Below are 25,213 nucleotides of genomic sequence, written 5' to 3'. Positions count from 1 at the left end.
AGACTTCCCAAGCAGACCTATGAAATCCAGATACATCCTCTTCCTGCCTTCTCCTGCTTAGAGCCTTGCACATATTTCAGGCACTGCTGGTGCCACTGAAGCAAGTTTCTGACGGTGGCAGCTTTTGCCCTAGTCCACTTGAAGCGGATTCAGGGTCAAAAGGAGAAGCTAACAGAGAGAAGACTGGGAAAGACTGCCAGTCAGAGATAATTGCAAGCCACCAGCCAGAATTGGGAGTCAGAAGAGACAAAGGAGGAGGCCACGCACTATAGGGATGAAGACAGCACAATGAAGATGCTAGTCCCTGATCTATAGAGGCAACATTTCACAGTTACATGAGATTCTCTACTGAGCTGGGCCTGGTGGCCCTCTTTTGTGCAACCTCTTGCAAGTTTAGTTTATATCCTAGACTTTGTTGGGGGAGTTTAACTCTCTTTTTGCTTTTTCCTAAAGGCACGTGGGTAGTATGCTGTTTTGAGATCATCTTCTAGTGAGGTATCTCTTTTGCTCATATCCTTGTCATCTGTAAGATATATCTTACCTTAGATTACTTGTATTATATAGCAAAAGTAATTCTGTATCAATTTTGATTTGTTTTTAACAGTAGCAAGAGTATGCTTTTTCCTGTACTCACTTGTGTCCTCATCTCTGGCTTTCATTTGAGCAGCAAATGTCATCCTTTGCTTGCTAATTAAGTTCACCCAAACAGTTCTCAGAACTTTTTCGTTTAAATACCACCCCCTGCCCCTGTAAAACCACCAGGTTTAAAAAGCCTTTCTGGAGGAGCGAACAGGAATTCAAGGGGAGGAAAAAATCTGCAAGCTTTAATTATATGGGATATTTTCAAAATAAGCACCAAGAGAGTTCTCCTCAGTGAACAAAAATCTGTTTTCAGTTAGCAAGAAATTTGCCATTGTAATTGTGACAGTTCTTGGCTGAGTTCATGGGCATGTTTTAAAAGTCCCTCTGAGCAAAGCCAAAGTCTGCTGGATGCTGCTTCCCCCATGTCCACACAGGTGTCACCTATCTCAAAGATGCTGCAGCAGCAGCCACAGCCAACGTGCAGGAACCGTATTCACAAAGTAGTAGCTCACAGAGTGAGAGATGATCAGAAGACGCTCGCCCTGGAAACTATGGAAGAATGGGACTTCATCCCCCACAAGAGTCTAGGTCTCAGAAAATTAATTTTGAAATTGTTCCTAGTGCTTTTTCCTCACAGAAGTGCATGGTTTGGTCTCCAGCACAAAATGCAGCAATACATTTTTGGTGAAGGTGACAATGGGAGACCCTTCTCACAGCAGAAATGGCCAGCAGTCTGTCTGCATTCAGTACCAAGAACTATGACAAGGAACATTAAAAATCAAAGTCAGAGAATTACAACATTATGTTTGGGTCATGTTTTCACTATTATAAAGTCCAGGAAAAAAAGTGAAGCAAACCTCATAAAAAGACACACAGCCCATTCATAATGAAGTAGGATATTAAACACGCAGCACTTAATTTTTATATACAACACACATACAATGTGCTTAAATATTTTTGTACATGCCAATTGGGTACATTTAAATTCCAGAAATAAGAAAAAATAAGAAAAAGAACCAAGTGATTGTCCTCACACCATAATACATTCAGGAACATTCACTTACTTTGTTCAAAGCTGAACCATGGAGGTAATAACTTTAAGACAGAAGATATGTAGGGTCTGGGATTTCAAGCTCTATCCATTTGAGATAATGATTGAGGTGAATTTTACTTTCCACCTCGTTGTTCTTATTCACTAGAACACAGTAGCTGAAAATCATTTATGCCAGCTAGCTGGTGTCATTGCTCCCAACTTTGATTATGACTTTCTAGACAGATATTCCCCATAGCCAGCAAGGCTCTAACAAAACTCTATCCTTGTGGTGCGTTAACTTTAAGTCAGCATTGTGGGCTTTTTCTCCTGAAGCGGCCAACTGCTTATAGAAATATTAGAGGTTAGAATTATCTTTTGTATTTGGATTATGAATGAAAAGAGCAAAGATTCATTTTATAATCAAATTCAATTCACAACAAAAATTATTATTATAGGCTACCTCTTTAAACATGATCTTAAATACAAAATTGTTCACAGCCAAACTCACAAGCCTCCACATTGGGATCAACTCTTTCCCTTGATATTATCTAGCTGAATGTAAACATCAACCTAAGTAAAAAATCGTGACTGTTCTCTGCAGGATTCTCTCCATAGAATTTTCTGTCGTGAAGATTATTTGGATGGGTTTTTCTGGGTTTTAATACCATTTTTAATAACATACTCCTAGCTCAATAAAGTAATTGGCATTTTATTTAATAAATATTAGATAGATGAGTTTTCACAGATCTATAAACTGGAGATTCTCAACAGGTATATTGAATCATTATGACTGAGAGGTACTTACGTGTTTTGGGAAGTCAGCCTTCAGTTCGGCAATACTTCTACACCAATATGCTGCTGTTTTCTCGCTGATGAGTTCAATGTTTAGGAAAGAGCCTTGGCCTGGGCCGTACATAGGACCTGAAGTAATTCCACGCACGATCCTCGGAGAAACATTCGTCACAATGTCCTGAAAAACAGTGAAAGCTTTCAGATTCCTTCTGCAAAGTGAAGCATACACATATCAATTATGTCTGTGACATCATATAAACTTAAAGGTATCAGGTCCTTTAAGAATATACTGGTAGTATGAGTAAAAACCACAATTATAGACCACTTCTCTGAATTAGCAGATTCTCTGATTAGTTTCTCTAGATCAGAGTGAAAAAAATCTCTGCTCTGTGTGTGAAACAGCACAGTAACTACTGGGAAAATGCCAGTATGGGACTGCCATACAAAACATTATTTAGACAATGCTTTTGTGTTGGGTAGAGGGCATACAAGACTGTGTTAAAACCTGTGTAGGCCTCAGCCGTGTAGGCCTCAGTCGTGTAGGCCCCCCTCAATGTCCCCTGAAGTAGACCAAAGCCCATGTCCTACACTTACAGGTGAAGTGCAGAGAGATGCTGGCCACCAGCCTCCCCAGTGGAAAGTCAGGGTCACGGGCCCAAAAGTGTGCCAGTGTACTGCACTTCACAAATTAAATTATACGACTGAGACCCAAATCAACAAATAAAACCAAAAAATAGGGAAAATCGAGATCAATATTGCAAAGAATGACATTTCTGAAGGTCGTCATGAGGTTAGCAAAGTATTTTGAAACATACAGTAAACACACAAAATGTTGATTTGTTTAGTAGTCTTAATTAAGCTGCAATGTCACCGTATCTATATTAACAAAGAACTGTAAATTCTGACATTATTTAAAACTAAAGGGAAACATAGATGGCAAAATGTTCCTTTTGCCAATTTCCAATTAAAAATAATTTTGAGTAAAGGTCATTTATTTACAAATGTATCAGAATTATTTGTTTAAGTACCCCTCCTCACCATCTTGTCATTTTTAGTGAGATAACATGAACCTCCATTAGTATATAGCAATTAAGGTCAATTTACATATTTTAATTAAGAACCATCCCATATAAAACAATTAGGGTAATAGGCATACTAACTGGATTTCATAACATTTGGACGTTTTTCCAACTAGATAGACAGGAAACCTTAATTAGCATTAATTAGCACTGATCTGCATATGTTTGATAAGGCATACCCTTGCCACAAAAGATTATTTATTCCTGAATCTGCCAAATGCTGCAGTTACAGAGGATAAAGGGACTTTTCTTCACATTGTATGTAAATTTGAGAAAATCTTCATCTGCTTATAAAGTTGAATTATTTATCATACAGTAAATATGCACTAGTGTTTTATACCAATAATTATACATCCATTTACATATGTAGAAATCATACAAATATTTTCAGGCCTAAGTCTGGAACATGGACATCACAATAATCCCTAATTTTCCTAATATAATATTTTCCCTTCATCAAAAGAGCTGCACCTCTCTCTCAACAGGTAAGTTATATTTTCAGGAAAAAAATAATTCAGAACACTTTCTGAATTCATGCAAACAAAAATGAAACAACAAAGTACACTCCCCACACTCCCCAGATAAATTTCTATGCAGAAGAGGTATTTACATCAGTTTGCTCCGTGTTATCCTCTGGAGCGTTTCACTCCTTTTAAACTGCTTCAGGGGAGCTTGTGCATTGACTTTATCCCAGAAAGCTATTCATAAACACACACCAGTGCCAACACATCATCCAGCGTGAGAAAACATGCAAAGCCATTGGCTTAAATGCTGGCAATCTGACCTTGCTCCTGCAAGCACAGGGTGCACACGGCCATTTGCTAACACATAGGAGTTACTATGACCACGCTGCAAGTGATCATGAGCTTCCTCCTCCCATGCTCCAAAGCAGCCAGAGCTACACAGCTAGGGTGGTATGGCACTAAGCCTGAGCTAACAGCCTGTCTGTTGTCAGAATTATTATTTTTGGGTTCGGTGCAAATTATGGTAAGACACACATGGTCTGATTTCCATTTTGTGGCTGGCTTGTGTACGTGTGTATGCCAGACAATGCTTGGAGCCACCTACAGTACTGTTTGTTGTTATCTTACTATGTGCATGTTTTGTTGTTCTTTCAGTCTCTCATTTTACTACAGGTAAGAATTGGAAGACTGAGATGCTATAGCCTAGATTGTTCCTTTTGCAGGCTACTCACAAAGCCTCAGTCTGCTTCCCTGCTTCCCTGCAAAAATACTCTCAAAGTTTTGTATCCTCCCTGGGTCTCCAGACAATCTCTTTTCTCTTCTAAGACCAGAGCCCCCCGCTTAGACCCTACAACTGCTGCCAAATCCCTGTGACTCCCAACTCACTCTTTCCCAGAGCTCAGTCATAGCAACATCTAAGTGACAATTTATCTGTCTGGAATCCCATGAAGTTAAATCAGGTACTGCACAGGCTTTGCAAATGCTCTCAAAAGCTGCCACTCTTCACATTAATGAACACAAGAGGTATACAGAGCCATGTGAAACAATAAACACACACACTTCTCTCTGCCTGCGTTTCCTCAGTCTTGAATTTTCCTTGAGGTTTTGTGAGATCCCCTTTGGTTCTCAGGGACCTTCCCCTTCTGTCCCCCGCCAGCAAACAGCTGCTCCTTCGAACGGCAGCTTTCACTGCCTCCTCACTGTCTCTGTATCATAGGACCCTTCCACTGTGTCTGTGCATCACTTTATCTTTCCTGACCAAGCTGCTTCTGCTTCCAAAAATCCTTCCCAGCTTTGAAATCCAAACATTACCACCTGGCTGCTCTCTCTTGGTTCCTCCCGAGAGGGATACACTGTCCTTATTTAATATCCCATTCCTCACTTGCCTCTCCTAGCTCAGACAGAGTAAGCTAGATGGAGAGAGTCTGTAATGACTGACACGCTGGCACCTCTCCTGTCTCTTGTTAGCACATGACAGCCCCAGACACAAGGAGACTCACAGTTCATGGAAACAAAATGGAATTTATAACTCATGTGATGATTCAAGGAATCTGTCTATGTACATACAGAAAAAAATCACAGAAGTGACAGAAATGAAAATTGTCTCCTTGAGATGAGTGTGAAATACTTACACAGAACCTGCCTTACCATCATCTTCCTCCTTGGTGTCCTGACACATCTATGAAAGCTAAACAGGGAGAGGGGTTAGGCAAAGGATCTATTGGCTGATCTTGGCCTACTTCACATTCTTTGTTCTTAGGAGTGAATTTTACATGGTATCATAGGACCTCGCACCAAGATGGGTAATTCTGGTGGCTGCCCAATTGTTACTGCTGTCACCAAAACAGCAGGTAAGGTCAGCAGCTGAAATAGCCACGAGGTTTGTGACAGACCATCTTCTGGAGATTTAATTGAATCCTGATTTTCCTTGTTGCATAGGAATTGTCCAGTGAAATGCTGGCACTCATCATTCCTTTTCTTCTCTGAAACCCCAGATGTTCCTTTTAACTCAACTATGCAAACAACCCTTTTATTGTTAAAAAAAATGATTGTTGAATGCATAAAAAGCCACAATGGAACAGGACCAAGAAGCCTGACAGGAATCACTTCAAGGTTTGAACCTGAAAACTTATTTGATTTACTAGAAGCTGGCTGCTACAGCAAAATATCCTGACTGATGAGTTGGTCTGGCCAAAAAAATCACTGGCAAAAGTAAACAGAATGGTCCATAGAAAATGTGTGCAAATCTTGCAAATTAACGTAGACCTGGGGATTAGGGAAACTATTGAGTATTAGATTACAGCAAAGCAGCTGGGGGAGTGTCCTGGGTTTGGAAAGTTAATGCAAATGAAGAGAAACAGTGACAACAAATGGAATCAAGGGCCAACTGTGAAACATAAATATTTCAGTTTCCAAATTTGTTCTTTTTGTCTCAAAAGCTGATTCATTTCCCCAGGAGAGCACAGCAGAAACAGAAATATCAGTTCCTCAAATATGCCTAGCTCTGGACATCACCTCAAGACAGTGGTGCCACACAGATAAAAGCACCAACATCCTGCTGCTTTTGGATTCCCCTCTTCTGCTTATGAACAAACCTGGTATTTTGGTAACTTGAGACTGAGTTAATTTGCATTATGCATATATTTCTGTTCCTGTTGATTAATTAATTAACACACCAAGACAAAAAAAAAAAGACCCAAGGCATTGATCAGGCCCCATTTGCTCTAATAATCTCTGAGCTCTGCAATCAGATCATTGAATTCTAAACTACTTAAGTCTAATGGGCTGGGAGGTTTGAGACAACATCTTAAAGTCCAAACACTCAGCACTTTTTAGCCAGTTAAATTTAAATAAAGGTGCAAATCAATTCATCAGCCCGTGCCTTACTGTTCACTCTAAAAGTTGTTTTGCTTCACACAGCCCACATTTGCAGTTAAGAGCTGTCACCCATTTTTTGTACTGTAGAAAGACAACCATGGTGTTTAAGAGGGGAGAGGGAAAGAGACCTTCACATTTGGGCAGCAGGGACATTTTGAATTTTAAGGGACCCAAAGGGGTGTCCAGGTCAGTGTTAGATCATGCGATAAGCACATTCATTTTGTGTTTCTCCTAAACTAATCAGCAGAGAAATAATTCACTTTGTGAATATTAACGTTGTCATCTGTAGGCGTGGAAGTTAATGACCCGTAGAAATTAATCAAGCCATTCACCTCTCTCTTAGAATTATTGTTTTAGGAGAATCAAGAAGGCAGCTCTTCATTAACTGGGTTCACATTTTTATTTCATAATCATGTCTCCTAGAAACTAAAAGAAAAAAAAAAGGTTTGAAGAAAAATGTTATGTAAAGAGGTCAGGTGCAGGAAGATGTAAAAAGAGTGTCCCAAAAGGTACACCATAGCCTCAAGCCTATGTGATTAATGTAGTCATATTAGAAAAATATAATAAAAAGAACTAAAAGGATAAACCAATATGATATTTTATATGAAAGCTCTGATGGATTTACAGAACTTGAAGCATTCTTTTTACTCACCTTTCCCAAAATATTACAGCTAACAATATTGCAACAAACACTTGAAATAATAAAGTTGCTTAAGAGAAGACATAGGGAATGTTTGGGATATGGAAAGAAGATGAATTAACTGTACCTTTAATTGATACATTAACCTGGTGTGCTAGAATTCACCTAGACCCTACAGGTGTTTTGCAATATAAATATCCGTAGCACAGACAGTTGCAGAAGTTTTGAATAAGATTTCTGGATTTCCAAATTACATTTAATTACACATAGAGCAGTTTTTTCACTCTAAGAGGCTTCTATGAGAAACCGAAGCTTGCCTTGCAGTATCAGCCCCCAAAGTCAATGAAAGTCACTGCAAGTCACTGCATACTCCAAATTAAGCTTTTCTCATCTTTAACTTATGAAAGCAGATAGGAATTAGTGACTTTTGTCCATTTCTTTTCAGTAATATGAGAAAAAGATTTAATACAATGAGCAGATTACTACTTTTTACAAAGTTAAAAGCTATTAGACCTTTCATTCTTCTAGGGAGGGTGGGCATTATACTTGCCAAGCAGAGTATGCATCTCTACATTCCTGGTGTTACTACTTATTAAATGTCAATAAAAACACCAAGGCAGCTGCACTGGCCTCTTTGTGAAGAATAAATATCTTATTAAAGACACTTCAGTCAAGTGTCTCAAAACAACACACTTAAAGTTAGTAGACAATAGACTGCAAAGTAAAAAAAGCCCAAACGCAGGTTTTGCCTTTACTATATTCAGTAAACCATCTCCTTTACTTGAGCAACAAAATACTGTAGCTGAAAAATGCAGGTATGCACCAAATTGCAATGTACTCATTCTCTCCAGATTTTCAAACACATACTGAAAAGGCTGCAAAGATTTCAAAATCCAGTATGTTTGAGATGGTTTTAGAGCTTATTTTCTAAATGCTTTAATCAACCCCCCCAACATTAAGATTCAGTTTTCTCTACAGTTTCTGCTAATTACAGTAGAACTTGATGTACACTTGCACCTATGTAAAAATATGGAGAAGGCGACGTCGCCCTTTTCTGCCTAATATCACAGTAGTTAGAGCATTCTGGAAATCTGGCTCACTGCTGTTTGCACACCCTCATAGATATGAACGGCATCACAGACTTATGTCCTCATAATTCCCTGCCAACTCTCACTCAAGGTCTTGTGATGATTTGCCTCTTCTGTGACTCAGCTGTCTAGCCAGACTGTGTCTAGTATCACCCCTTCTGGAGTTGTAACCATCCACAAAAGGCAAGTGAAACCTGAAGCAACAATACCGCTTCACGCAGCACTGTTCCTATACATCCCTTCGGAGTTGTTCCTCACCTTCTCTCCCCATTAGAGCTGAGATGTGTCATCTCCATAGGGTTCCTCTTCTGAGGCCTAGAGCCCCAATTTGCTTTCCTGAATTTCCCCAAGCTCAGAGGTTTTTTTCAACTGAGCTCGTCAAGCCCCTTTGAATACAAAGCTAAATCTACAGCAAAGAACTCTACAAGCACAAAACCATCCCATCCCGTCCAACCGTGCAGACTAACAATTAATTCCCACGAAGATGCTATCTGCTAGAGTAGGATTTTTACAACATCTAGCAAGACTTACTGCCTCATGGAACAAGGCAAGAAAACTGGTTTACGATCTCTGCCCAAGGAGGTCTGATGTCGCCACCGGCACCTTCCAGCACACAAGCCGCTGTTATGGTGCACACAATGCCGCCAGCTGTATGCATTTAGCATTCTGTTTTAGTGAGGGAATTGGCCAGACTTTATTCTTCCCATAGGAGCACAAAACCTCAGGAAAGTCACTTCCTTACTCTCTCCTTCTCTTTCCCTCAGTAAGTACAGAAGCATTTGTTAAAAGCTGAAACCACCGTGACAGAGAAACTTATCTCAGAACATCCCCCATGCAGAAACTGCACTAATCTCTCCACTACCAGATATGAGAAATTTAGTACCATAAAGACACCTCCTTTTTTCATTGCTTTTATGAATGAAGTTGAGACCTAACCCTCTCATTCCTCTTCACTGCTTTCCTTCTCTTGAAGACAGATAGCATACAATGATAAAATGCCATAAAATACTTGTTTTTCAAGTTTTCTCACCAAAATAAGAACTGAACTTAAAAAAAATCTAGTATTTCCTCAGGCTCCCAGGATTGTTCACACTGGCAATTTAAAGCATGGGTGTTCTGATCTCTCCACTAGTACAAAACAGATCTTGAAAAAGATCCTTGCTGTTACTTACAAATTGCACTTCTTCAGCTTTTATGTACAAGATCTGGCATGCTATAGAGCAAAAAACGATACTTTCAGAAATATTCTTAACTGTCTTCTGATGGCCATTTGTCATGTGTTTGCAAAGATGATAGTACCCAAATCTGTGCACGTATTATATCCCAAAGGTCGAGTGTATAAACAGTGCTTGTAAATCTTCCTTAATATGCTACTGTATTTCTAGGCTGAATAAGCTGAGTTATGCAAACTATTTAAAAAAAAATAAATAGACTGTTACCTCATAAATGTTTTTACAACATTAAACTATCCCATTTGTGTTTATTAAACCGATTTAACACCGCAGCTCCAGCAAGCAAGCCAGCTTTCCAAATCAATAGTTTAGCTCAGAAGACTGCAGCCCCGTTAAGTGAAAAAGCAACGTGTCAGGATTCTGGAGAAAAACTGCTGAAGCACTCATATTGTGTGCAAGACAAATGACAAGTTAGAGGATTAGTTACCAAGTATTTGATGCTTTTCTATACTGTCTCAGTACTTTAACTATGAGAACACGTGAGTAACTTCAAAATTTACAGACACTGAACTTAACTTGTACCCAAGCTTTTATCATTGCTCCTTGCTTAGCACTCCACCTTTCTTCCCAATGCAATTTTCAGGGCATCACTATCAATAATTTATGATTAAGATAGAAAAATCTCAACCTTCTTTAGATAATCTCACTAGAGTATTAAAAAAAAATAAATTACTCTCTTTACCTTAGAATAATATTGGCATAATCGCACCCCCACTGCAAGTCAAGTAAAAATGATCTCCTGCCCTTAACAGCAGTGCCCCAGTTATTAACTCATACATGATGGTTTGACCTGAAGTCCTAACTTTATAAACTAAGTCTCCCTAAAGTAATAAATCCAGACATTAAAATACAAAACAGAAGCAACAAAATTTATGAGAAAAAAAAAAAAACCCTGGAAGATTTGATATAGTGTTTATGCCAAATGTACAAATACTTATTTTCTAGTTGAGATATATTTTATAATAAAATGAAGTTTAGATCTTTGTTTACAATTATATTCGCTTCAGCAGGTTGGGGTGGATTTTTTTTAAGTTTTCATAATACAAATCCATAATGCTTTAAAATAAAACCAACACTTCATATTTTTCCTTATTTTTGACATATTTGCTTTGTTTCCTAGAAATTAGAATGTAAAGACATTTGTACTGTAATTACAAAAGACCATTTTTAAATTGTATTATGTCCTACAGCACTTTGCCTTGACAAACAATTACTAGATATCACATTCAACAGAATACAAAAAGCAATCTTTATCACAAGGTTAAAATTAGTCTTTGAACAAAAGATGCTTTCAAAGCAAATCCAAATTCTCATCAGCTTTATATCAGTTTCTCTGGGAGAGACAGGGAAGCGAGGGAGGGAGAGAAGAGAAAGGAAAAAAAAACCTGAAGGACATTTGAAAAATTTCTTGCTAATGTTCACTGTGAGAACACATTTTATCAGTTTTCTGATAAAGGTGTAAGCAGTAGGACATGATTAAATTTCTGCTGTCAGACTGCATTGTGGTCAGAAACTATACCCAGAGAAGAAAGTAGACTTATAGCTCTTGAGAGAAAGTTATATCTGTATTCAAACATTCACTTTTGGATCTGTTTCTGCAGTGTACAATTCTTAACATCTTGCAGTTCTGATATATTAAATTACCTAATCGATGAAGGGTTGATAAGAAAAATATTCAATAATTGTCTCAAAACTTTAATTCATGTTCAGTGAGAGGCCCCAAGAACAGAAAGTCACATTTAAACATCCCAGACTTGTGTGAGAAAGAAATCTGAAGCTAATCAGCAGATTTCTCAGGCTTTGGTTGTAGGATATTTTTAATCTTAGTTTTACTCTCCTGCAAGTTATATTTTTATGTCACCAAAGCATTATTTGTGTAGCTTGGGTGAAGTACCTGAGAAGCTTTAACTGAAAAAACTAAACCCTAACTCGCTTCTGTTCTCTAAAATATTTACAAGACTTTTTTGGATAATAATCCAGAGCAGATGCTCACAAGTGATCAACATGATGGGACTGGATTCTATTACTCTGCTGCAAGCAAAATGCTGCAACGCTAATGATATGAGGGCAAGAGAATGGAATAAAATAGGAGTAAATATCTTCACAACCTGCAGCTTTTGATCTATATCCTAAAGCAAAAATTCTGAGGCATGGCTTTTAAGGACCTGTGTATATTCACAAATGTGGAAAATCAAGCATAATAAATAAAATATACTAGTCCAGTTTATAATACTTACCCTGGGGACTCCAGTGGCTTTAGATCATAACATCTTAGCTTGCCTTAAGAGATTAATACTTGTACAGACATCTAAAAATATTAGTCCACTTTGAGCTTTCAGGGAATATCATCGTCAAATCAGCGATCCAAATTTGTTGTGAAATGTACTTAACCAACCAAATAAAGGAGCAGCAATTCTAAAGCTTTCATTCTAAAACAGTACTATTGAAAGGTCTGTGAAATGGGAAGGAATCCACAGTTTGGAAAGCATGAGCCTAAGAAAAATAGGCAAGAATCAACACACATAAGACCCAACAAAAACCAAACCAACCCCCACAATTAAGAAGACCCAGGAAAGAGAAGGAAGAATTACGTGATACCTTTGCAGCATCAACACTGGGAGAGTTGCTAAAGGAGTTATGCTTACAAGGAGAATACAAATGGATTCTCTTCTTGTACTTTAAGAGGAGGTTAAATTAACACACACTTTCAAATATCATCATTAGAGACAACTCATTGGTTTTCTTCTCTAATATGGTTTTGTAATTGCTAAGCAAAATCCTGTAAGATGGCAGTGGGGCAAAATCAGTAGTGACAAGTTCCTAAAGGAATGAACTAAAAGCCAAGACACAAAATGCCACAGAATGAGGATGCGTAGATAAAAAATGGAAGAGCATTGCAGGCAGTCTCACAGTTCCAACAAAAGCCCTGACAGACACAGTAAACCATGAGAAAATGGGTTCTTTAAGGCACAGAACATCTAGGATTTTGCACTCAATGTAAGACACTGAAATTAAACAAAACCCCCCAAAATCTCTAACACTGGAATTCTAATGTCTGCTAATTAAGCATTAGCGTGCTAATTCACGCTTGTAAAAAGCAAGGAGGTAACTATTTATTTAAGAGACAATACTATATGGATTAACAAAGCTCCTGTCAACAACTCTGGACACCTGTACCAAGCTCACTTATTGCCTAATTAAATATTAACATGTCCTGATAGAATCTGTGGTATAATTTTAATTACAGTTTTCTCATAGGAAAGCCATATAATCAATGTTTTTCTAGCTGTTCCTAGAGGCTGTTTTGTAAAACTCCATTAGTAAATTGTGAATCATCATTAAATATTTTCCTCCAGATTGCTATAAGTAAATCAAGACTATTATATTCTCCTAGGAGGAAGGAAGAATAGATGCTTCCCTTTAAGGGGAGAAAAATTATTTTTTCAATAATCAAGAGGAAAAACCTTTTTAGCTGCAACCCCATTCAAAGGGTTGCTAAAATTCTTGCACAACATATCAACGTTGGAAAGTTATGGAACACTGAAGTTATATTTAAATTTATGTATAGTCCAAAATATTCTTATTGCTGTATCAAGTAATTAGGAGGAGAATCACATTACTTCCTCGAAGCACGTATTTACATTTCTGCTGGGGATGAATTGCAAATATTGAGGTACATCTTTGTACCGACCTGCAGCACTTTCTTTTTCCATTAGGATTAAGAACACTTAAATAGTATGAACATTGATTATGATTTGTGTAATTAACATTTAGGGGTGAGAAATGCAAGGAAATTATACTGATTCTATTTGGGGAGGTATCGAAATAACAAACACTATCATTTTCAAAGCATCAGTTCTCCAGGTGACACTAAACAATTGCAAGTCCTAGATAAAGGGGTACAGGGAAGGTGGAAGGGTTTCAGTATATCTAGGAGAATGTTTTGTTTTACATTCCAATGATAACCTACCCGTCCATGTTGATAACCTGAGCTTTTAAATGTTAACTTTGTTTTGAACATACCCCTTTTATCCTTCCCTACGCAGAAGTCCGATTGAAGCCAAAGGGCCTTTTGCAGGAGCAGGGATTACAGGCTGAGCCCCAAACACTCTCAGAACCTGATTACACATAGATCTGGATAACAATTGTGGGGGGAAAAAAGCCATGAAAATATCAGCCCTTATGAATGTTAACTCAGCACTTCAACATATTGTAAGAGATTGTTGCAGCTTTGCGAGGCTGTGCTGTTCGAGACGGTTTCTGTAAGCAGCAGTTACAGTTTTCTGCCAGCCCCAAAGTGTAAACTTCAGGCAACTCAAGGCCGAGAGATAGTCATGGCACCTCTGAGAGTCACATAGAGGAGAAAACAACCCAGCAGCAGCTGCATTTTGCCACCGGAGAAGGAGCGAGAAGGTGTAACGAGCTGTGCAGACACCAAGGCCGGGAACAGGCGGGGAGGAGGCGGCCCAGGTGCCGGAGAGAAAGATGCCCCTGAAGCCCCTGGAGAAACCCATGGAAAAGGCCCAGACCCCACCTGCAGCCCCTGGAGGGGCTCCATGCTGGATGGAGCAGGTGGAGACATAGAGGAGATGCTGTGACCCCATGTTGGAACAAGCCCCTGACAGCACTTGCAGCCATGAGGAGAAACAGAGATACAGAGATGAGAGAGAGATTTGCACCAGAACAGGTTTGCTGGGGGAGGCTTGGAATCCCGTGGAGGACTGGGACTGAGAGACACTGTGAGAAAGAGATAAAGCTCTCAGGGAAAGGACTCACATTGGAGAGGTTCATGGAGGACTGTCTCCTGTGGGTGAGACCCCACGGTGCAGCAGGGGGAGGGTGTGGAATGAATGCCCCCACCCTGTCCAGATCGAGAAGGAAACCAACTTGCAAGGGACTGCCCGAAGCCCCCATCTCCCAGCCCCTGCCCCACTGTGCTGCGATCGGGGGGAAGAAGGGAGTGAAATCATGGCTAGAGTGAAGTCTGCTAAGAAGAGAGCTGGGGAGAGGTCAGAGGTGTTTTAAGATCTGGAAAAGGAAAACAGCTCATGAAGAAGTAACCGAGAAGCCCGTTTTCTCCCAGTCCCTGCCCCCCTGTGCTGCGAGCAGGGGGAAGAAGGGAGCAAAATCCTGACTAAAGTCTGCTAAGAAAGGAGTGGTGAGGGGAAACTTTTAAGATCTGATCGCGCTCCCAACTCTGGTTTCACTGTTCTTTGTAGCGTAGTGTAATAAATTAGATAGTTTTGCTTCTTCACTCTGTGTTGAGTCTGTTTTGCCCGTGCCGTGGACGACAGGGTGATCTCTCCCTGTCGTATTTCGACTCCTGAGCCTCTTAATATATATTTTCTCCCCTGTCCAACTAAGAAGGGGAGTAATAGACTGACTTTGGTGGGCGTCTGGCTTCCAGACAGAACTAAACCACCACAGAGATTTAAAACTATTTTAATTCAGCACTAAATTTTAGATAGGATCTTTAAAATAGATTTTGATTTTTGCTAGAGGCTTCATCTATTTTAAAATCCATGAAATAAACTAGTATTTTTCTTTTGCTATTGGCTACCAATATGGGGATACACATAAGAATATTGTATGCAAACTGTTAGATTTTATTTTCATAGACATGAAAGTAGTTAAAGCAGTACCAGAATAGATTTAAACTAAATAACAAAACCAAATATTAGACAAAACTCTTTCAAAATTACTTTCCTATGAATCAACTTGTAAGAATCTCAAACCTTTCACTCCAAATTAAACCATCATCCTGACTTAGTTAGCATTTTTGTAATGACTAACAGTTTTTTCTGGACCCCCTGGCTACCAGAATGATCTCTGCTAGCAGAGGACATAGTACAGCTGTGACTGAACTTGGGGCACCATGTGTACATTTCAGGGAGGCTCTTTGGGAATGCAGATCCTGGGTGGGCTGCACTCAGGAAGGGTATAGCCAGTACATTTGGATCTGCCATCAGACTCCAAGAGCACTGTGTGTTCATCCATCAGTCATCACAAGATGCACCACACATAGGCTCCATAACATAGAGAGAGATGACTTTTTCCTCTTGAGAGCCTCAGAGTGGAGATTTCCAGCCCACTGGGCTGATTCAAGTTTTCCAGACTGAGCTCTTAATAAATAAACATTCAGTGTTTGCACATGTTTTAAGTCCTCTGACAGACAGGAATCCATGTAGAGAAGTGCTGAAGAGTACATAGAATTTTTATGCCAAAGGACAAGCTCTGATTTCCCTCTGCATGTGACAGACACAGAGGCCCCAGTCTCAAGTCTTGTTTTCCTCTGGGTTCACCTGAAGTTTTCATCACATAGGTTAATCATTGCTGGTTTTTTTTAATGCTGAAGAAAAATGAGGCATCTATTGGCTTTTAAAAATCACCCCTGTGGGACATAAAGCACAAATTTAATAAAGCAAAAAAAACCCCCAAATTTCATTAAAATATTCTTCTAAGAACTGAAAGTAGCCATGAGATATGGAAATTCCTAGCAAGGCAATTCTCCTGTTTACCACTGAGAAAAAAAAACCCATATTCTGAGCTGGCCATGTTCTTTCTCATTAAACGTATAATAGGTCCCAAACCCCAGCATTCTTTGGAGCCGTTGCTCAGGTCTGTCAGTCAAGTAAATATGTTCATCTGAGGATCTAGGAGGCACACGTAGATAGGGTTGACATGAAGTCTGTTCCCCTTGAAATCATCAGGAAGGTGGATGTCAGAGACAATGGTTGAGTTAGGGTTTCATTTGGGGAATCTGTGGTAAATGTTCCAACTCCTGCTGCCACAGGGGTGTAAGAAAGTATATGATGGCTGTGGCAAGCTCTCTTGCACTATTAACGCCAGAGTGGTCTGGGACATCTTATACATGCTCAAAAGGGGAATACTAGGAATAAATCTGTCCTCCGGTAGAGAGGGCAGCCTGACCTGCAGGGTCTTTGTTTATTCCAGTAGAATATTGATTTAAAACAGGGACAAGGATTCAAAAGCCTTCTGATGCTAAACGTAAAGAGTCATGCACAAAGTTGTATACAGAGAGATAGGGCTTATTTGCCCCACAAGAAATCCTTGATTAGGAACAAATAGGATAAATTGGACTCAGGGCATGTCTTACCATCCTTTTTCCTATCACAGAACTGCAGAGTTAAAGCACAGCTCACTGCAAAGCCTCACTGAGGAACAGGATATACCTGACACATGCCAGATCACACCAGCAGACTCATGCCAAAAGCAACAAAAGCAAGTTTGCATCAGGAGCAAGCAGAGCTCTGTAGCACAGTGATCGGGAGTTGTCCCTACAGCCACAAATTACTGATCTCCTCAGCCCAAAACCACATCCCCAGGTACAGAGATTAATCTATACAGTATAGTCAATGCTCACTTATCTTAATGTGCAAACAAGAAGGTATACAGGCAGGTATGGACTGCAGAGGAATCTGGGTTTTTACATCTCCGCTTATCTTTGACAACCTTCCCCTGGCTAACACTGGTTTGCACAGCCAGTACAGAGCAGGGCAGCCTTCTCAGCTGCATGTGTAGGAACAGCAAGCATAAGACTATTTTACACACACTCTGATACAGCAGAAACTTGATCCCCCAGGTATCTGAATGATATTTTGACAACTACAATCCAAACCACCAAACTACAGTATCTCAAGAATATCAACAAATTTTTGACAAATTCTTAAACTGCAATCACAGAATCTAGAGTTATTGAAGGAAGGAAACCAATCAGGCATTATAAAGAGCTTGCTTTATGCCCCACATCTTTTCATGACTTACCTTCATATAGTTGAATTTTACATAAACCTGTATCTATCTATGTATGCATATTTGCAAAATAAGTTGTATAACTTTGAATTTGCACATATATTCATACTCTAGTGGAACATTCTTTAACCCACAGCTTCCTTAAGGGAAAAAAACCTGTCTGTTTTAAATCTGAATCATCCCATTATTCTATGATATTTAGTGTCACCAGTGGTAATAACACTTCTTAACCGGGCCCATTCCTGCAATTAATTTCATTTTCACAGTTATGCATTCCACTATGGCTTCACTGCCAGACCTGAGCTGTAGTGAAGTACTACCACTTTAACTTCCACTCCCTGCCCCTGTGCATCCACCACCCCCTGCGAATAGAAGGATGTGAACAACCACCAACAACCCAGCCCTTTGTGACAGTACTGGAACATAAATAGGAGTGCTGCTATTCTTTAAAAGTGACTTCTCTCTCTCTGCAGCCATTCTGTTCTGTAGTAACATAACACAATCTGTTTATGGAAATATATGCATCTACTTCTTATTTACACGTACTGGATTCTATACCATGAACTCACCTAATTTTAATTACACATCGGTACCTAGCAATACAGATAACAGAGTTCCCCCATCTAAATTTTGAATACCAGCATCTCAACAGATTTTTTTTCTTTTTTTTTAAGTGAAGATAAGTTACTGCATTAAAAATAAATGAGCTATTTTTGTCAGTTGATTGGACACTGAGTACACATAATAAATCACCAAGAGCATTGTATGCTAGTCCATGTGCTAACCTTGAGCTGCAGTTTATCTATTGCCTGCAATTCAGAAGACAATAAGGTATTTTACCCAATCAGCTGATCAGCTGAAGGAACTCAAAAGACTGAAATGGCTTTGAAATACACAGGCTTTTAGATATCAAATTACCTCTGGAGCCCTCTACCCAGAAGTAACTCGAACAAAACCCATTTGAAATACAGCTTCAATATTCAAAAAAATCAATAATTTAAACCACAGGTTGAACATTTTTACTGCTTCCACTGCAGACTGTCGTTTTTTGAAATGAAAATGCTAATGGCACCAAAGGGGAAAGTTCCAGCCAGGAGAGATACATGTGTGCAAGCATGGATTGGCTAGAAATGTGGGTTTGCTTTCCCTCCCCCAGTTACGTTTACATAAGATCTCTTAAAATAAACAACTCTCCATGACTTCAAAAAACCCCGTTGTTCTTTGTTGCACTTAACGTTTCTGTCCATGAGAGCTTAGCTATATCAAGACACTTCACTGTAAACATGATGCTGAATGCAAACACTACATGCTCAATTATGCTATTAAGTTGCATTATTTTGAAACAGGCACTAATGTCATGCTTTTGAATGCCAGCTAGCACACTGTGAACTCTTCTTTCATAGATAGAAAAGCTGGAATATTGGGGATGTTGTGTTCCAATACCTACATCAGAAATGGGAAGCTATCCAGCATGTCCTGCAAAAACCAAGCAGGTACGGATGGTCCACTGCCTGTGATAAAAGCTCATTTAAGAGCAGGAATGACTGGCCAACAAAAAACTTCTTGAAAGAAGGGTCAGCACATAGGGAAGAGGCCAGTGGCAATGAGAAATGAAGCAAGCTACACATGGAGTATGTCTGACACAGATGCAAGGCTCTCTCCTCTGCACGAAATTGCCCATCAGACAGATTCTTCACAGAGCTTGACTGCCATCAGGCTCTTCGTGTGGAACCTGTTGTCTTTTGGTAATCCAAGCCTCACTAAATCCTTGCACTCCAGCTCTAATTTCTTGAATCACATTAAGGGAGGAATGCAATAAGCAAAAAAAAACACCCAAAAATATGCATCACATGACAGAACTTGTGTAGCTACAGGTACACAACTCCCAACACACGCCAAGACCATTTCTGCTATGGTAGCTAAGCATCACGTTCAGTACTTGGAGAGGGGAGTAAGAAACAAGTATATTTTACTCTCAAATATATTCTAGCTCTTTCATCTACATTTAGAGTCTTCTCCAACTGTAGGGTTAGAATGGAAAAGAAGATGTAATGATATTATGAGGGTAAAGTTGCTCAAGTGAAAAAAAAGCCTATCCATTTGGATACATACAGCCTTATTGTAAAGTGAAGATTAAGTTTGCATTTCAAGGTTAAACTTTCTGTTTCTAGAAAAAAAAAAAATCACAACATTCCTTCATGAATTTTCTGGCTGATAGATTTGCTCAATTTTAGCCCAAGATAAATGCAGATTTTTAGCCTGGAATAAGAAATGACAAAAACAAAGCCATTATAAAACTGACACACTCAAAAATGCATACTCCAAAAATTTGGAAATGGACTCCAATATTCTGCTTTTCCTAAAGGCACAAAACTTTTCTGGCTATCAAAGGAAAAAAGTCCATAAATATAAGCAGAGAAATTCATCTGAGTTTAAATCTACCCAGAATATAGGAAAATAAGATTTTGTTTATTTATGTGTTTGAGATCTGTAGTACCTTCATGTGAAACCACCTATTCCAGGTACTCCTGGCAGTCTTTAAAACACACCTCCTACACAACAGCAGCAATCAACTGACCTTCCAAAAACACTGCTCTTGGCAGCAAGTAAACTTAAACAGAATAATAAAAAACCTAGTATCAACTAGGAAGCCAATATTCACCCTTTCCTCAAGTCTTGCTAAGTTAAGGAGGAAAAACAAGCTCTTTAAGTTTGTGCTGGAGTTTCAAGATGCAGGCTGTTACAGATCACCCCAGGGCAAGAGCTCCAAGCATATGCAACAGCGCTCATATGAATTGCCAGCATCAACTTGCCCTCCATCCCAGTGCACCCAAAACAGCCGCTACGGGCTGGGTGTGTTTCTGATGCCCCAAAGAGGCACTTCATGGCATTCAAACCGCCACGTTTTTCACCACTGACAATACCTGGATAGATTTAAGATGCAGCCCCATACAGGATGCATTGGCAGTAGGTTAATCCTGAAATATAAAGCACAGATACTCTCAGCAAGGTCTGCATTTGGAAAATAAAAGGGGTGTAGGCTCCTGGCTCTTATCTGCCGTTGCAGCTACAGCCTGGAATGGAACTGCATCCCTCAGACGAAGGACTGATAATTCTTTGCCCTAGCCTCTGGGTGTTTCCTCTAACGATCCCAGCATTACTCCTATCTTGTCTGGATTGACTTTTGCTCAGCATGCTCTCAACCATGCCCCAGTCTCCCACAAACACTGAATAATGCAATCAACTACTCAAGCTAAATCAGCCGAGAGTTATAAAGCTGAGTTTCGACATATTGAAAACACTTCAATCAATGTCACTTTACAAAACCTTCTCTATGGCTTGGTGTACACATTAAATAAAAGGGTGGCAAACAGGAAACCTCCTAAACTGCAGAGCGAGAGAACCAGCGCAGGCGATAAACCGGAGCGTAACACCCCCAACGTGACCATGACAGGCTCCTCTGACTCTATTGTTTAAGCCTGAGGTTTGAAAATGGACACTGAGGATGCTTTGGGGAAGAATGCTTTCAGGGCCTTTGTGTTGTCCCAGAAACATTTCCATTTTTGACTGAGTCCACAGATAAATGATAAGCTACAACTGCCTACCAAGATATTACTACATTTTAAAACCTCACCATTTCTCAAAGAAGCTGATAATTGATGCTGTTTAACAGCAGCATTATTGCCATACAATTTTTGGTTTTTACAGATTTTAATGCTGCAATGGGGCTGTACACGTACATACATTTACTATACCATGTGAATTGCCAGAAACATTTTTTCTATGTTTGTGTGATTTATTAAATCATAAATCATAACAGCATGTGCCAGAAATTCCTTTTGAAGGACGTAATAAGGTAACAATTATCCTCTGAACTCCTTTCTCTGTCTTCAGAGAATAAAATGCATTAGCAACATATCCGTTTGCTGCCCCATAATACAAAATGAAAGCAAGTGCAATGGTTGCACCATATGCTTTTGGTTCCTGCTGTTGGCTGGTGAAGTGAGCTTTGTTCCTGAATGTGCTGCCAGAGACAAAAAGAACAGTTTCTCTGATATTTTTAAGGAATAATCCTTTAAAAAGTCAGGAAAAAAAGGAATTGGTTTGGTATTGCACATGTGCAGATGGATGTGGAAAAACATGCATGTAACTGTCAAATGTAAATTTAAAATACACTTCATTTGAAAGAAAATCAGGTACAGAGGGCCTCCTTGTATGGTTTCTGACTTGAATCAATGAATTATACCTTTTCTGTTTTACGCACCGACTCACAGAACCCGATGCAGGGGAAGCGTAGAGTTTCATTCCGTGCAAGTGCACACAGAGAAGTAACACTCCCAGTACTGTTATGATCCCCTCAGAGGAGGTCTGAGGCCTCCTAGAGCAGCCTGTTGGTGCTTGGAGCCCCATGTCTGATGACTGGCACAGTGTAAACAGGATTAGTGTACCAGGATTTTGCCCAATTATGTTTGAAGGAACAGCCATAAACAAAAATTCACAACACAGAGGGTGCTACATAAAGCATTATTACTGCAAAGATGCAGATCACAGGATAAAAACTGCTTCAGCAATTCAATGAGAGGACAATTTGCTCCCTCAAATTTTGGTATTTTTTAGAAATTCTGTTTCAACGGGAGAAGATACATATTCATGCTTTAAATTAAACAGAAAAAAAAAAATAATGAAATCAACCGTTTAACAGAACTCCAGATCTGGAATTCACTGTTTCCTTTTTTCTTCCAGGAAGACACTGTGCCCAAGCCTGAAGTGAAAAGGTGAAAAAGTAAAAAGATGGGGACTTTTCAAACAATGTATCTTTGCCACGAGTGAAAGTGGATATTAAGCTTCACTTTGCTCAGGAGACATGAAAACATTCTTAATACGTACATACATACATATACACATACTTTCTGTAGCTTGTGATATACAAAGGAGCTATTTATTTCTCCGATTCTGCTGATACACAGCTCAAAATTAAAACCCAGCATCACATCAAGCCCCAACCCTGCCTCGTGCTAGGCTGACTGCAGCAAGCTTAATGCTTGTAATTACCTGTGAGAAAAGGCACGTACTGTGTTACGTTACCGAATTACAAATTTAAACCACAGCGAATTGATGCTTTGCTGAGTTGATGCCTGTACTCCTGTACTGTCCAGGTTCTCAGTGTTTAATGCTCCCTACAGTTTCCACCAGCTTTGATTCAGAATCCAGACTCTAGATACTTCCATTAATCGTACTCTAGTTATGCGCAGTGCATACGCATTTAATTCAGAGCATCATTATGACCTGTTCATACTCTGTCACATCTAGGGATGGACACAATGCCTAATGAGGACTCAGAGTACCATGTATGATGCTTATGATGGCTGGTGAGCATCCTTATTAACAGCTATATTTTTTTCAACATCAACATACAAATACAGTATCCTGGGAAACAGTTTCATCTTGAGACTCCACTCGACCGACCGATGACAATACAATTACTGGCATGGTCAAATGGCACAATTTGGTGAAGTTCTTTACGTAAGAATTTTGATACCCTGTGTTTTTCTGAAGTCCAAATTCTGGCTAAAATATGAGAAGAGCACATGCCACTGCTTTTCTAATATTACACGCTTAAACCCTATTTTATTTACAGCTTCCAGCAGATTTCAGCTAAATTTCTCCTTGTGCCCGCTGCCACGTCGCTGGAGAAGGCTAACAAACCCCTCAGTGTTCACATGACAACCTTTGTGCAAACGCATCCTTATTCTGTCATCTACTGGCAGCGTGCTTCCCAGTCGTGTTCCCTGCCAGTCCTTACCAGTTTGCCAATTACACAAGCTGCTTCCCAGACATCAGACAAAAATTCCACAAGACTGCTGTGCGAGCGTACCCTAATTAACCATCAGCTTAATTAGACAATTTACTGTGTAATTAGCAGGCAATTAGTCAACACCTCTCAGATCTTATTGACTGCTGTGACAGCCTTCCTTAGTCTACACATTCCCATACGCTTCCACGACCATGATCCCAGCTCCATCCTGTACAACAGCAAGCCTTGCAAGGGAAGGGAAATCATATTATAAAACAAGGGAAGAGGGAGAAAAATCAATATATAGCCTGTTCATTTATTGAACTGTCTTCTAGCCAAGACTTTCTTTTTTCTAGCAATAGGTCAGCTGCTAATAAAAAAACATGCAGCTATGACACTGGCTTAAATATTTTTAATTTGTAATATGTTTTAGGAAATATTTTTCTTTTAAATCTTACATTCCCCTGAATTATCAGAGTTCAGACAAGCAGGAGTTAAGGAAAAAAATAACTTGTAAACTTACTTATATATTGCAAGTTTAAGTATATGGCTCAGAACAGTGAAAAGGTGCTGATAGCTCTTTTTGGAACCTATAGCTAGCACTGTCATCCACTGCTTCATAGTCTGAAATACACCAGGAAAGTCAACACAGATTAGCTTTAAATATAAGAATTCAATACTCAACAATAATTCAACAACATTAGTGTAATTAAGCAGAAATAATTATTTGAAGTAGTATGAAATCCTCCACACAAATCTGAAGTTGTATGTCCTTACAAATGCATGATGCAAGAATGTACAGTTAGAGACTATCATAATATGTACATTAAGGCAATATTAAAATGTTGTGTTCCTTTTTCTATAGACCAAAACCTGGATTTTGCAGTTAGCTGTGACAAAAGCATTTTGGATAATTCTTAAAGTAGTAATTCCAAAGTTCATGAGATGGACACACTTCTGTCCTGCTGCAATTAACTCTAGAAGATTTATTCACATAAATCCTACACTTTCTGAATAAAGTATGGAGTCCCATAAAACCACAATCTCTATTAAATATTTAGATAATTATAAATCTCAAATAATGATAAGAACTGTTATTTAGAGTACACTCACATACATATTTGCATTAGTAATAGGTATTTTAACATAAGAACCTATCAGGATTTTTAAACATATGGGACTTCGTTCTTCTTTTGCAACAACGTCAATCAGGAGTAAAAGCAATTATATCACTATGAGATTCCAAAATCAGCTCTTTGCTTTCTTAACTTCTTGTGTGGGCAAATCAGATGTTAAACACAGCCCTACCAGTTTCATTTACCAAGTGGGAACTCGGGACCTGAGACAAGTCGAGCGTTTAGGAGACCCATGCTGCCTTTACATAAAAGCTACATGGGTATAACTGAAAACCCCTTGAAAAATGATTAAGCTAAAACCCTGTAAGCCTGTGAGTGGAAACATGTGCCAGTTTAGAGCTGGTTTTATCCTTTCTGCTTATGCCTGCAAACTTTGTCCCACAAGCTATACGCTACCACATACATGCTTGACACTGGTTGCAGAGTGCCCACATAGTCACTTTGGGATCACGTTTCTGCAAACACCTTGCAAGGCTGTGCAGTCCAACCAGGAACCTTTGGGCAATAGCTGTTGCATGCCATGCTCCAGCTTTCTTATGTTTTTCTTGGCAGCGATGGGGAAAAGCACTCATCCAACAGCAGGGCTGCCATTTAACATGCACAGCTGAAGCAAGAAGCAGCCAGCTGGTGCCCAGGAGAGAAGGCACGGTGCTGGAAGCATGTCTTCCCCAATACATTTACAGCCTGATAATGTTAGTGCACAGAAGTGGGGTCCCAAAGCAT

The 25,213-nt window shown here is 39.4% G+C and overlaps 1 protein-coding gene across 1 annotated transcript in view; it reads right to left on the bottom strand.

Moving 5' to 3' along the window:
* Nucleotides 1-25,213, bottom strand: part of DPYD (dihydropyrimidine dehydrogenase) — a gene marked incomplete at its 5' end in the record, with an annotated part of 351,370 nt that overhangs the window by 133,154 nt on the left and 193,003 nt on the right. The window contains one exon of the mRNA XM_084266073.1: nt 2,421-2,585. Coding sequence (XP_084122199.1) covers nt 2,421-2,585 — 165 coding nt within the window. The remainder of the gene's footprint in view (nt 1-2,420; nt 2,586-25,213) is intronic.

The sequence above is a fragment of the Gallinula chloropus genome (genome assembly GCF_964237585.1).
Source record: "Gallinula chloropus genome assembly, chromosome: 6".
Lineage (NCBI taxonomy): Eukaryota > Metazoa > Chordata > Aves > Gruiformes > Rallidae > Gallinula > Gallinula chloropus.
Note: the sequence above shows the minus strand (reverse complement) of the source record. Positions and strands in the feature narration are given on the sequence as shown.